Source organism: Emydura macquarii, unplaced genomic scaffold (assembly GCF_026122565.2).
Source record: "Emydura macquarii macquarii isolate MOO-44397 ecotype Brisbane River unplaced genomic scaffold, CSIRO-AGI_Emac_v2 contig_968, whole genome shotgun sequence".
In the NCBI taxonomy this organism is placed as follows: Eukaryota; Metazoa; Chordata; order Testudines; family Chelidae; genus Emydura; species Emydura macquarii.
In genome coordinates, this window is record NW_027131105.1 from 2,773,621 (window position 1) to 2,789,080 (window position 15,460).

At 42.7% G+C, this 15,460-nt stretch overlaps 1 protein-coding gene across 1 annotated transcript in view; it reads right to left on the reverse strand.

Annotated features, from left to right (window-relative positions):
- Positions 1–14,802, reverse strand: part of NUP210 (nucleoporin 210) — a 97,241-nt gene extending 82,439 nt beyond the window's left edge. The window contains exons 1-3 of the mRNA XM_067543803.1: positions 14,019–14,802; positions 2,046–2,182; positions 1,010–1,141 (exon numbers count right to left, since the gene is read on the reverse strand). Of these exons, the coding sequence (XP_067399904.1) occupies positions 1,010–1,141; positions 2,046–2,182; positions 14,019–14,188 (439 nt within the window). The 5' untranslated portion in view covers positions 14,189–14,802. The remainder of the gene's footprint in view (positions 1–1,009; positions 1,142–2,045; positions 2,183–14,018) is intronic.
- Positions 14,803–15,460: the final 658 nt, after the last annotated feature.

The following is a 15,460-nucleotide window of genomic DNA, read 5'->3' on the forward strand; positions in this document are numbered from 1 at the left end:
AAGGAAGTTTAACAGTTCTATCTATTGAAATTCTGCAGTATAGAGCCTGGCTTTTATGATTTCCAAGTAGACATATGTGGTTTAGGTCCCTAGTCTCCAAACTATAAACATCAAGCTTCCACTGCTGTTTAAGTCATCTGGTCTTCTTAATTCACTAAGTATTTTAAAAACTATTTGTTTTGTGTGTAGAATTTAGCTGCTGAAGCAAGGTCTGCAGTTCCTGGAGGCACTCTACATACACTACATTACTACATACACTATGGCAAGCAGAGGTTTCCTTTTAGATATGAGGGACCCAATCTATCTTCCACTGAAGTCACTGAAAAGACTCCCACTGACTCTAGTGGGGCAGACCTATGGTGGTGGAGGTGACTAAAAAATTTAGATTAGATTAGATTAGAGGGATATGAAGTCCAGCAGTTGGTGGCTGGAACAGGGACAGAACTGTGAAAAGAAGCCCTGTTAAACTTGCTTGGCCTTAAATAAAATGTCTTTTACAGGTTTGCCCTAAAAATGCATCTTCCTTGAGTCTGGTTAGCAAAATCCTATAGAATCTATAGGATATACAGAATCTATAAAATATATAGACTTCTATCACTACTGCTTCAGACTTCCTTGGAGCCCTGCCCAGCCCAGCCACATACTGATATGACATTTCAACAGTGCAAATGTTATGAATTTCCTCCTTGGGATTCTGATATTTGAAAATGTCATTAATAGTAAAGTCGATTCTTGAGTGACACAGAAAAAATTAAACAGGAAAAGTCAGATATGAAACAGGGTCCGATTGGCCCATTTGGCTGTTTGGGATTTCTAGGTCAGCCCTCTTATATTTAACCACAAATGTTATAATAAGTCAGTATCTGTGCACCAATAGGACAATTCCGCTACACATTGTCTGGGTTGGGCTCCAACATCCAGTCCTGTTCTAAGTGAAGTCAGAGAGGAGAACATTACACAAGCAAAGAACTTCACTAAAATTTTCACATCTTAATAGTAAGTCTCTCACCTTCAGAATCCAAAGCCTGAATTTTCAGCTTCAGTGGTGAATCTTCAAGATAAAGTTCTCTTGTCGTGGACACAATTTGGATGCCATGAATTATGTCAACTATAGCATCACAACGAAGCACTTGACCAGTCACTTAAAGAAACAATAGAAAACATGAAGTCAGTGGCACTGAGCATGATCACCACCAAAACTATGAAGCAAATAAAATGAAGTATATCTTAACCAGCTGGCAGATCTAACCTAGTGGCAGCACAAGGCTTTGCCACTCAGGGGATGGAATCCAGGTCCTGAACTCTATTGAGAACATACTAGGTCCTCAAGACAAGAGTAGTAGTTCCTCCCTTTTAAGCTCAAAATAAAAGTGTTTGCATAGAATTTACAATGCCTATCATACTGTCAGGGAAGAAAATTTGCTTTATTGCCCCTCCAGAAATTTTTTTGTTGCTGTTTCAGAATGGCAGCCCCCTGGACACAATTTACTGACAGAGGTGGGGAAAAGCTCCCTACATGTATCATTCATAAAACAAACACTCTACATTCCTTCAGGATGGAAGGTGCAATGTAGCGTAACCAATTTATTATACAATGATTATGTTACAAATAAATGTCCATTAACTCATCTGCTTTGCATATCTTTCTTTCTAGAAGCAGACAGTACACTGCATTGATGTAGGCATGGAAGTAAACTCCAATTTTCCAAATCCCAAATAGCTGAAACTGAATTACGTAAAATTCAAAATGAAACAGACATTCACTTTTAGGACTCCCCAAATTTCTGAGGGGTTCAGATATACCTACCACCCACCTTTGCAGGTTTCAGATGCCTTACCCACATTGACTTGAGACCTCTGCAGAACAGGGTTCATGTGGTCTTTTCCATCTATACGCTTCTATATTAGAGCACACACGAATGGATGTTTTATATACATGTAGTGTGTCTTATAAAGATGTCATAGGGCTCAGAAACCTGCAGTACTGTACAATGTTTTTTAATCCACACAATAAAATGTGACTTTAAAAAAAGGTGAAAACGTACAGATATCTTCAGCAAGAATGATACTCGTCAGACGCGTTGGCTGCGATGAACGTGCCTGGACAACAGCCTTTTGTGAACACTGGCGTTCATCTTGATCTGCAGGTTCTATGCTGGCAACTTCTGGCCTTGTGGAAGACCTACAAGAATATCACTCTACGTTACTGGAATGTAGTCCAGCTATAATGGAAAATACACAGACTCTTATCTAAAAGCAACAGCAACCTTTTTATCTAAACCACCACCACCATAACCATATGTAAAATCTCAGTCCCATAGCTTGTAATATGAAGACAGACTTTCACAAGTGCAGAGTACCCACAACTACCGAGAATTTCAACCAGAGTTGAGGGTGGTTGGCACTTCTGGGAAAAAACAGGCCCTAAACCTATTGTTCTACAGATTAACACACCTATCCCTCACTGCAGCATAAAAACACCATCAATGCTAGTTATTTAGCTAAAAAAAAATCCTATGCATTTACTAAGCCAAAAAAGCCTTCACTTTGCGCTTTATTAACTAAGAAGCAGACAGTAAGCTAAAATGCAAACAGAATATTGAAATTCATCTTTGCAATCATAATTGGCATCTTCCATGGCAACGGTATGGATGATGACTCAGGTTTTTTCAGTTACAGAATGTCACTATTATCCATAGATTTGCTATGGCAGAGGCCAATTAATAATAAAAGTGATGAGTAACATTTTTCTAATTAAGAAAGTCAAATGTGATTTAATGTCTAGCTAAATATATGCAGTAGTGTATAGATCTGGAAGTTTGTGTAATAGTATTTGGTGCCACTTAAATCTACACAGCATTTTTAACCATAATGAATTATTCGACCAATTCCATCTTTTCTCAAAATTGTGTTTCTTTAAAAAGCAAGACCCCAATCCTGTAGTCAGTTCTGCATGAGCATGTGCCTGGGTCCACATGGAATTCATTGCTGGACTGGGGCCCAAATTTTTAACTTCTTAAATGTTGCAAGGGCCTGAATGGAAGGGGGGAAAAGTCACAGTTAGAACCACTCTGGATTTCTCTCAGGCTATTTCATCATGATGATGAAAGCACTGTTGATTGGCTATTGAATTTTCTAAAAACAAATAAATAAATCAAACCTCTGGGTCAGATCCACAGCTGGTGGAAACAGCAACGCTACATTGATTTATACCAGCTAAAGAACTGACCTTATTTTTGGAATTATTTCCAAGTAGTGACAATTTTTGGAAAAGTTTCATGAAGCAATGTTCTATGGAAAATCACTTGAAATAGAAATGTTTGGATTTTTCATCAACTCTTTGTCCAAACCTGAGGCTTGCATATATTTGATATTAACAGATTAACCAAATCAAGAAAGTAACCCCTTCCTTTGTGATTAATCCACTCTCATTATAAACAAATTACCATCATATCACACTCTGCAATACTTGCAGTTTTTTAAGGTTAGCTACTCAGTCAAGGAGAACACAGAACTACCTTTGTTATATTAATTAGAATAAATGATTCTCTGGCCCACTGCATTCTTAAACAACAAAAATCACTATCTTAATATTGAATCCTGCCTTACAAATTGAATATCATCAACTCCAAGCAGGGTCAATGGAAGTTCAAGAGACTCTGCAATTCTCATAGTCGGACTCCTCAAATGAAATAAGTAACAACAGATCAGTTTCAGAACCAATAAGGTTTAACTTAGAATACATATTGAAAACTACACAACATGTATAACTGTAGAAATGGACACGTAACCATTGTGCACAGTTTTTATTGAGTTGCACTTCAGAGCCCTCCACCATAGCAGGCACTGAACAAACATGACAAAAAGGCTTCAAACAGCTTACAATCTAAAGGTGTAAGTTCTTGATCTCTAAAGTATACAAGAACTTAATTTACAATTATATGTATTGCACATGAAAATGCAGATTTGTGGCGGATTATTGGGTTTTGCATATCTGTTGGCCAAACCCTTCTGTCCTTAGGCAAAATGAACACTGAAGTGAAACTAAACTGTGAAAACAGTGAAGTGAAAGTGAAACACTAAAGCGAAACGAAAATAAACACTAAATGAACACACAAAGAATGACTCCAGCAGAAGTTGTGCCCAAGTAAGGACTCGATTTAAAGAACGGGGTGCAGCTGTCACGGATATTTCTGAAACAAATATCAGGATTTGGACTACTCAAAAACAAAAAAACCACACACCAAACTGCAACAAATAAACAGCTGTCAGCAGTTATTTATGGGCACTTTAAGAACTGATCCACTGTCTAAGTCTGGAAATAAACAGAACACAATTAAGCTTATGTACATAAAAGGTACGAAAGTCAAGTCCTGACAGAGAAAATGTTTTTATTACACATTAGTAGTCACTAATAATAACCCCATCTATACTTGCCCGTAATAATTGTAATAATTGTGTAATAATTGTAGTTTGGACATTAAGACATAAGTAAGTGGGTAAGTGTTGTTACAGTAGTGCCCTGTACTCTGTTATGCCCTTCCCTCCACAGAGGGAATTTTATTCTTGTGATATAGACAATAAACAATTTACTATTTCACAAAGCAACACAAACCTCCACAATTTATTCTATATGTCACCTACTGCAGTGTTTTTTCTTTCTGGGACAGCATGCCAGTATTAAAGTCTAGAAAAGCTACTAATGCTATAGCATTAGATTCTACCAATATGTACCTGGTAGGACTTCTTGCATTACATACTAAAACTGCTAATAGTGCCCAGCAGTAAAAAAAAAAATGCTTGGGTGGTGCTGGTCGGAAAAAGCAGAATAGCAAAGAGGGTAGGCAAAAGAAATATTTAATTTCCCAACATTTATTTTACTCCCACAGTTTGGAACAAATTCTACTTTCAGGTGACTGCACAGCACTCCCATTGATTTCAGTGTTTTCTACCCCATTATGTTCAAATTCTTAAGTTTTAGGCTTTACAGACCCAATCTTGACTCATTGCCATCGATAGCAAAACTCACATCAGTATCAATGGGACAGGATTGGGCCCTAAATGTATCCCTATACATATAGTGTAAAATTACAGGAATAATATACAACTATTTGCCATGGTAGAGGAGCAAAATAAGTGGGTATCATCATGGGTGAATATATCTGACTATATTTAATGCTATTAATAATCTGTTTTGAAGTATAGGCAAACATACTTCTTTCCCCATAATTTTAGAATTATTTTGGTGAATACGCTTGCATCAATTTATAGACAGAATGTAGTAAGTTCAGACTGCACAGCTTAAGTATCACTGAATAACGGTTCTTCAGAATACCTAATTAGCAAAAATAAGTCTCTCTGAAGATAAATAATTATCAGCTCATTTAACGCTTCAGGATTTAACAGAAACATTTATAGACATGTTGCCATAAGGAAACAATACAATCAATTGGCATGTACAGCCGTTCAATAGTTTGATGAGACTTGATTGAACAATGTTTGGTGCTATATTCACAGTGAATCTCAGGACCCAATTTACTGTTTATATACCAAACTGACTACACAGCAGCCAAAACAACACAGAAGCAATTTTATCTGCATCAGCAAATTACGGTCCAAAAGAGATACCCAGGGAATCATAAGATGTGGGGCTGAACAACAGCCTTGTCAGCCTATGCCACTCTTCACAATGGAACAGAATTTCTCCATTTGCATGAGTTTTTAAACCTACAGGGGAGGGTTATTCCCTCCCCTTTTTACTCCATCCTCTCTTAGGCCAATTCTCAGGCTATGTCTACACTACAGCACTAATTCGAATTAGCTTAATTTGAATTTCAGAAAGCGATTTATAGAAAGCACTGCAGACTGTCCACACTACAGTGTTTGTGCTGGTGTCTTGCGTCCACACTGGCCAGCCTTAATTTGAATTAGAAAGCAGTGCAATGTGGGAAGCTATCCCACAGTGCAACTAACCATGGAGGCTGGAAAGCATGATATAATGTATCCACAGGTAGCTCTGTGAATAAACTCTTAAGAAAGTATCAATTTCCATGATTGGCCACTGAAACAATGTAGCAAAGAATTTCCTTTTGTGCATTCACCACGCAGGGACAGGGGGCTGTGTGAAATTTTACGAGTGTCATCATCCCAGGATGCAGTGCTGCTTCCCCCACCCTCTTCCCCCACCCCCAAACAAACAGGAAAAGGATTTTCATGCTGTATTTTTACTCCCCCGATCGCCATTGCTGCAGGCACATGGAGCTAGCTGAACTATGCTCTCATTTTGACTGTGACAAATACATCACAGCTTATCCTAGATTACTTTAGAACTGTTTGCTGTTTGCCTTTTATGCTCCCCCCACTACCCACTGTATATTCCTTGCCTTTGATTTTTCCCTTCACCAAACGAACCCCCCCACCTGTATGCTGTTTGCTTTCATGCTCCCCCTACCATCCCCTGTATATTGCTTGCCTTTGATTTTGATTCTACAGGTGTCTGTAGAATGTAAGATAAATAACAACGGAGTCAGTTAGTATATTAATACAGTGATACAAATATTTCCATTTCACTGATGGAAAGCATGATATAATGTATCCACAGGTAGCTCTGTGAATAAACTCTTAAGAAAGTATCAATTTCCATGATTGGCCACTGAAACAATGTAGCAAAGAATTTCCTTTCACTGCTGGCATTTAAAACGCATTCACCACGCAGGGACAGGGGGCTGTGTGAAATTTTCAAACCCTTAAAGGAACAAACTGCAAAGGGCTTGCTGGGCATTTAAAACACATTCACCACGCGGGGAGGGAGGGGTGTTGAAATCTTTCAAACCCTTAAAGAGACAAACTGCAAAGGGCTTGTTGTGTGTGTGTGTGTGGGGGGGGGGGGGTGATCGCAGCTTGGATTTTAAACCCATTCACTGCAGTAAATGAAGATTCAAATCTTCCCGGGGCTGCTTTGGGGGAGGGTACTGAAATGGGGCATCATGGGATACAGTGCAGAGGCTGATTAATTCGAATTAAGTCCCATTGCGTCCACACTCACACTAACGTGAATTAACTGATGCGCTTCAGGAGTCATGCCAACTGTGACTGCTTTTGAACATCATACCTAGAATGCCAATTGAAATCAACCCTACTGCATTGTCAAATCCAAAATATCTTTATCATTCAGTTTTCTTAGGCAAAGCCTACCACTGATTTCATGATATTAACCTGAGTAAGTCCCTCGTGATTTGGCCTTCTCTGACTATTACTAACTAACTGAAATATTATTTAATCTGGTGGATTTTTTCTGCCTCTATCTTCACTAGGTAGAATATAACCAGACCAGATGTACATTTGCCAAAGCATAATGGGTTTTGTTCCAGATTTTTAGCTGTTGAATTAAAATCCTCCTCCTAGACATTTTGGGGTTGTGTTTGGCAAAGTTAACATCATGTTATCTCCTAAAAGCAAGCAATTATTTGATGTATTGCTTCTTTATAAATTCACCGCACTGAAATTTTGGACCTTTTCTCCTCTTGTCTTGACCTAAAACTGGGTGGGGAGATGAAAGAAGGGGGGAAGGTTCTGTACAAATAACTATGGTTTTGAGGTTTGTGTATGTAGTTATTACATGAATGAATAAAGTGTGTGGGATGGTTACTGGGTTTTTTTCACATCCAAAACAATATAAGGATATGTAACGGAGCAGATTTTACCCATCTGCATTAGAAGACGATCCTTGTTTGTCATTAAATCCTTATTCAATGGAAGCAGAGTACAGTAGGCATGTTAGGTTTGTTAAACATATGAATAGCCAAGTTCTTACTGACTGCTCAGCTCCCACAACCATATAACCAGAGAATCTTCACAAACTACCCCCAACATACACATCACTGTGGTCAGTCTAACTTTGTCAAAATATTATTGAACTTTCCTTAGTGTTCAGAAAAGCCCTACAATGTCCATCACATTGCTGTTCTGAAAAAGTGGCATTTCTCTGCTGTGGCTGCTGTTCTGATTAATTTCCCAGCCAATCTTACAAATTCTAAAGTAGATATCCCATTCCCAAGTGATTACAGACAGCATTCATCATTGAAAGGATTCATTCCCTCCCTCGCTCCCTTTTTAAAATTAGTCTATAAACCAGGTCTTCATTCATAGTACACCATAAATCTTCTATAGTCCATTAATGTATCATTGGAACTTTTCCAATTTGTATCATCAAACAACATATAAAAATTACACAAGACAAAGACCATGCAGATGTTTACAACAGATTGAATGGTACCAACAAATAAAAGGAGCAGACTTCAGAAACTAAGGGGGAAAAATCCCCTGAAATTTGGAGCAAAATTTCTGACCCTTTCTCAGGCTAATAGCAATATGTTGGAGATGAGAGCTCAGAAAGAAGACTACAAAGGGAAGGATAGAGAAGAGGGGAAAAGAATGAAGAAGAGAAACGACTAGGTGCTTTAATCAAATGGTTTTATTCTATCACAGAAGGGCCAGAACTTGAGACTTAAATCACTCCCCCCAGTTCCTGGGTAGGAAGTGCTACGAAAGTAGAGCTTGCAGTCGTTATGGGCAGAGGAAGAAAGCAGAATGCCTTGTGTCCTCTCTCCAATGTCCCATTTCCAAGAAAAATAATGAGCTCTGGAGGAATCCACATCCAGAACTCATCTGTCAGAAGGAAAGTCCTCCTGATGCAGGAGATTTGAAGGTGTGGGAAGAGAAATCCCAGGGAACTTGATAAGCACAAGAAAACAGTAACAAGACAAGGCTTCTCACACACCCTCCTCATACCAAAAGAGACCCATTTCCCACCACCTAGCTGGTAATGTAGAATGCATTCCTGGCAGATGCAAGTTTCTTTTCTAGAAAGAAGCGTAAGTCAACTGCTACTCTTATCTACTTCTTGTATCTTCGCAGAGTAGAAATTATGAAAACGATAGTATAAATATTTAGGGCATTGCTATGTTACCTTGTCAGCTGGTAGCACTGCTCCACATTACACAAACTCAATCCTCTCCGCAAACACATGTGCCTGTATCTTGTAATTCTGGTCCTTTGCTTTTTCTTGCATATGCAAGTCCAGCAAGCATTATGTATGGAACAGTTTGGGTGAGGGGAGTTAAGCATAAGAATTGAATTGCCAGACTGGATCAGATTCGAGGTCCATCTAGTCCAATATCTCTGACAATGGGCAGCACCAAATGCTTCAGAAGAAGGTGTAAGGAGAATCCTGCAGATGTGCAATAATCTGCTCTAATATTAGGTCTCCTCCTAACCTGTTCTAGTTAAAGACTGGCTTTTTGGCAGGTGGTTGTGAGACAGGAAAGAAAGGTTAATCAATGCAATTTACTAAACATTTTCAGATTTACTAAACCATCTTCATCACTTGTATTCAGTCCCTCACAGAGTGCTGCTACTTCCTCCAAAAGGGTTTATGAACACACATAGACTGAATCACCCACATCCTGCCTGTAACTCTGCAAGAGAGAAGTTAAGATAGATTTATATCCTCAAGGCTCAAAACGAGGGCACACCTTTATATCTAAACTGATGCCAGATCTTGGGCCTTTCTCCTTCAAATAATAATAAAACCTAGATTTGATACAGTGCTTTTCATTAGTAGATCTCAAAGTACCTCACAAAATGAGGTCGGTATCATTGTCCTCATCTTCCAGCTGAGGAAACTGAGTCACAGAGCAGTGATGTGACTTGCCCAAGGTCATCCAGAATGCCAGTGGCAGAGCTAGGAATAGAACCCAGGCTTCACTAAGTCCAGTCCAATGTCTTATACACTAGGTCACACCGCCTAAGGGCACAATTCCACTGTGATCAATATCTGATTCACGCATCACTTAATTAACGGTAACTACCACTGCAAGCTTTCAATCATGCAGAATGGAGAAACTGACATTCGGAATAGATGGCTGGTGCAGGGAAAATGTATCATTATTTTTCCTATAAATTAATCAATACTATATATATAAGAATATGTTCATTGTTACTTTTCATGTATTTACTAAGAGTAATGAAGATATATTGCCTATGTAAACCCAGTACCACTGTGATGCATCTGTAACAATTTTTTTTGTTCTTTTAATAAGCCAAACTGACTGGTAAAAGGATTCTGCATAAATTCCAGCCACCTTTAAAAAATATGCTAAGAAAACATTTGGAGAATACAGTTGCAATCACTTAACAGCTCCACAGCAAACAGCAAACTACAGTTCAGTGTTTTAATTAAAAAACCGTTGTACTTAATAACTTGCTTCCTCTTTCGTTCCTACACACAGTTTAGTATTAAAATAAACTTTTGATGCAACTCTGATTATTGTTCTTCCTGGCCGGGGGAGAGCGGACTCAAACTTGTAAGTAGCCATATTAAACGTTTATAACTAGCCTCTGAAATATTCAACATCAAGGCAAATATACAAGTACACAAAAATCTGAGTGACAGCTTAAGATCATTGAATCAAAGGAGAAAAATATTCCACTGGGATGAATTTCAGTGGTTTTCAACCACAAATTTAACAACAAAAATCTGCTACAAACATTTAAGTGGCGCAAATGCAGATTTAATCACGAACAGACTTGGAATATCAACATTTCTTCAGCTACACACATCACATTCACTGCTACTCCAAATCAGTGATGTGTTACTTAAAATATGGGGAATGTTTGTTTAGCATGAAGATACTGGCAGCATTACTAAACGCTATGGCCCTGAATCTGCAAGCATGTGCACATACACTTTCCTTTACTCCAGCAAGCAGCCCAACTGAGTTCAACACGTCCAATCTATCTGCTAACCTTTGCATTGCTTCGTGTGAAAAAGTAGGCTTCCCAACATAGCAATATTTACACCACATGTCTGATTGGGCTGGAGTCAGCAAGAAGGACTCCCATGCAGTGTTTCATTATATCCTTAATCTGACATCTTGAGCAGAGGCCAGTACAATTACTGACAGAGAGGCCCCCTTTGCCTTTTAAAACAACTTGATCCAGTGTTCTTCCCCTCCTGTGGCTACATGCTTCGCATATTGTCTAAATCAGCTATGACACTGAGATAGCGCCTAATTTTTACATTTTTGGATGAAGAGATTGAGAAAGGGGTTAGCTGTTACATATTATGGTTTGTTTCTGGCCTTTGGTTATAACCTTTATGTTAGAAAAAATGCACCTCAATTTCAACAAGTAGAAATATAATTGTTCAAATTTTTCCTTGATGTAACTCAACTGACTTCAGTGCCGAAACATCACGGGTGAATTGGACCCAGCATTCGGACAGACACTTAAGCATTTGGCCTCCTCCCCTCCTACCACGCCCACATGTGGTTTGGTGATAAGTATAAACCCACCTCCCATGCAAGCTGTGAGTATACAGAATTACAGAATTAGAAGGGACCACAAGGCTCATCCAGTCTAGCACCCTGACACAATGCAGGATTTGTTGTTTCTAAACCATCCAAGACAGATGGCTGTCCAGTTTTGAAAATCTCCAGTGAAGGAGCTTCCACAACCTCCCTAGGCAGTCTGTTCCATTATCCTACCGTTCTTATGGTTAGGAAGCTTTTCCTGCGATTTAATCTAAATCTGCTATGCTGTAATTTGAACTCATTGCCTCTTGTCCTGCCCTCTGTGGCAAAAGAGAACAACTTTTCTCCATCTTTTTATGGCATCCTTTCAAGAATTTGAAGATCACTATCATATTCCCCCTTAATCTCCTCTTTTCCAAACTAAACATACCCATTTCCTTCAGCCTTTGTGCATATGGCTTGCATTCCATCCCTATGATCATCTTTGTCACTCACCTCTGAACTCTTTCTAGTTTTTCTACATCCTTTCTATACATTTGTGACCAAAATTGGACACATTACTCCAGCTGAGGCCTAACCAGTGCCGAGTAGAGCTGTACTATCACCACCCATGACTTGCATGCTATGCCCCTATTAATGCAACCTAAAATTGCATTTGCTTTGTTTTGCAACAGCATCACATTGCTGATTCATGTTGAGGTTATGAGCCACACCACAACTCCCAGATCCTTTTCAGCAGTTCTGCTGTCAAGCCAGTTATCCCCATTCTGTATTTGTGCATTTGGCTTTCCTTCCCTAAGTGAAGCACCTTACCTTTATCTTTGTTGAATTTCATTTTGTTGTCTATAGCCCAATTCTCCAATTTATCAAGATCCTTCTAAATTTTAGTTCTAGCCTCCAAATATTGGCAACCCTCTCCCAGCTTTGTGTCATCTGCAAACTTGATCAGTCAGTATGCTCTCTATACCTATATCCAGGTCATTAATAAAGATGTTAAAGAACACCTGACCCAGAACAGATCCTTGTGGAACCCCATTTGAGACTTCCCTCCAATCCAACATCATTCCATTAACAGTTACTCTTTGTTTGCAAATGCTTAAGCAATTATGTATCCACTTAATGGTAGTTCTGCCAGCTGTTCAAGCCTACTTAGGAGAATGCCATGTAGGACTGTGTCAAAAGCCTTGCTAAAGTCCAGGTACATTATGTCTACCACATTCACCAAATCAGTTACTCTGTCAAAGAAGGAAATCAAGCTGGTTTGGCATGATTTGTTCTTGGTAAATCCATGCTGGCTGCTAGTGATTGGGTAATCCTTCATCCCAGTATCTAAAGAGTCCTCTTTGAGACAGATAAGCGAACACTTTCCTGGCCTTTTTTCAGTATAGACTCATGATAGACTCAGATTCAGTATAGACTCATGGTCTGGATCCACTCTTTAGACTCCTAACTTCCTCTGTGGATCTGTTACTGGGCTTACATTGGGTGTAGAATTCAGGCCCTTACGGATTTCCTCTTATATTTCCTTACACCACAAAAGCAGGTGAGTGCCCAGTGTTCCTAGGTTGATGGACGAATAGCTGGTGTTCCCACATTACGTAGTGTAGGGGCTATCTTGGCTATCAAATGAGCTACCTAACTAAAATACAGCAATGAGACAAACTAGCCAGGGCATATATTGGATTCCTACTATTAAGTGATGAAATGCCAAGTTAAAATATGAATAAGACATATGTTTAAAAAAAAAAAAAAATCACTAGAGGCAGCTTTACCGATAAACCTGATGTAGCTTTTACATATGAAAGCGTCAATGGAGCCATCAAAGGGTGCATACAAGCACCTAGGTAACCCCCTGTTGGTAGTTCTTCCTCTCCCATCCTGCTGTTGCAGCCATTTATATATATATATATTTTTTTTTTTTACTGCACCTGGTCAGTCACACCCATTTGCTACACTGTAAGGAGCGCGAGGCCTTGCCCACAACAGGCTCTGGGAAGCCGGGAGTCCCCCATCTGTCCCGTCCCGTGGTACCTGGGCAAAGCTAGGTGGCAGCACGGCCTGGGCCATGCGCACCCACGCTTGGCCTGGAGCTCGCCTGTAAGCAGAGCCGGTGTCTGCGGCTCACGGAGCCCAGCCGCAGCGCAGCGCAGCTGACATGCCACACCGCGCTCGCCCCCAGCTCTACTCAGCCTCCCCAAGGCTGCGCCCGACTCTGGCCCCAGCCAGGCTCGCGCCGTTCCCCTTAGCCCAGGCCGGATGCACGGCCCAGGTCTCAGCCACCCGCCCTGTGCGTGACCCCCCCCCCCCCCCCCCCCGCAGCGCAAGGGGCAGCGGCGCGGCGCCCGCCCGGCCCTGCCTGGTAGCCGGCTCGGCGGCTCTCCGGAGCCGTGGGAGGCCGCCGGCCGGCCGGCAGCCACTCAAAGCGCTCCCGCCCTAGCTGCAGGGCCCGGCCGCCCGCCCGCCCCGAGGCGAGCAGAGCGCGCGGATGCGCGGCCGGGCTCCCCCAGCTGCCTGCGGGCGCCTGCTGCAGACAAAGGCAGGACGAGGCCCCAGGCGGCCCGGCCCGGCCCGGCCCCTCGTGCTGCAGCAGCCGCCCGGGCTCCCCTCGCCCCACGTGCGGCCGGACGGGCTTTTGCGGCTGCCGCCGCACCTGCGCTGCCCACGGGCGGGCAGCCCGAGAGGACTGACGGGGCCGGGCTCACTCACCAGCGGTAGCAGCCCTCGCTGGCTTCCAGCGTGAAGTTGATCCTAGTGCTCCGGGCGAAGGGCAGCAGCACTTTGGGGATGTTCAGCTTGGAGGCCACGGAGAAGGGCGGCGACAGGAGCAGGAGCAGCAGCAGCAGCGCCCGAGGCAGAGGGGCGGCGAGCGGGGCCATTCTTCCGGCCGGGGCTCTGGGACCCGCGGCGGCAGGTAGGGACCGGCTCAGTCAGTCTCTGCCTGCGGCCGGGCGGGATGCGGGGGCCCCCGCCCCGGGGGAAGATGCCCGGAGGCAGCAGGCCGCGTGTGGGAAGGGAGGGGGCGAGCCCAGCTGCACCGTCCGCGACCTGCCGCCGGCCGGCCGGCCCCTTGCTTCCCGCTGCCCAGGAGGCGACGACGGGGTGTCCGCCTGCAGGCGCAGCGCTGACACGGCTCCAGACCCGCTCGCGCAGGAATCGCAATTACCCGCCTCGTGCTGCTATTCGAGGGACGTCACGCAGTCACCTCGCGCTGCGCTGCGCTGCGGCCGGGGCAGGGGGGACCCGGCCCTAGGCTGGGTCTGTGGGGAGGGGAGGGGCGGGGCCGCGGGTGAGGAGAGCGCAGGCAGCGGCGGCAAGTGCGGCTGCGAAGCGACTGTCACATGGGAGCCCTTGGCCCTGGCCTGCCGCCCAGCGAGTCCCCCGCAGACAGTTTTTGTTTCACTTTCAGGTGCTTCTGGGTCACACAGGCGCGTTGGGTCTCGGTCTCCGACCCGAAAAGCTGCGCGTGGCATCCCAGAAGGGATGGAAGGAAATCCAGGGTCGCCTAAATGAGGACAGGTGTCCAGGGGTTTCCGCATAATAACTACACTGGGTGCACCCTGTGCCGCTTTCGCCGGGGAAGCTGAGGCACAGAGCATCTTATTTTCCCCCTCCAAAGAGGCTGAGTGCCTGCAGCTCATGCCGTCTTCACTTGGAGTTCTAGCTGCTCGGAAGCCTCGAAATCAGGCCCTAGGTGACTTGTTCAAGATCACACAGCGTGTCTTCTAAACGGATGGGAGCAAAGCCCAGGTTTCCTGACTCCGTTTGGGCCAAGCTACCTCCCCTCTTAACAATAATTTCATTTGTCGCTCTCAAAGCACTTTACAGACATTGATAAAGCCTCCAAACCCACTCCTGTGTCCTCTGTGGCAGCATAATCACATTAATCTATTTGCTGTGAACATAATGCTCACAGTCATTTACATCCCATTTTGCCACAGTGCACACTGGGATTTTTTTTTCACATTTAGCCATGTCTATCAAGATGTTAGTCTACCTATCTATGTAGATTTACATTTATGTTTAGCAGAATTAGTCCTTTGGCACTCATTATGGCCTTTAGGACACTCCTTGCACTGAGTCAGTGGGAAACGAGGAATTATCACTACCCAGATACAGGCCATTAGATATCTCTGTTAATTTAGATAAGC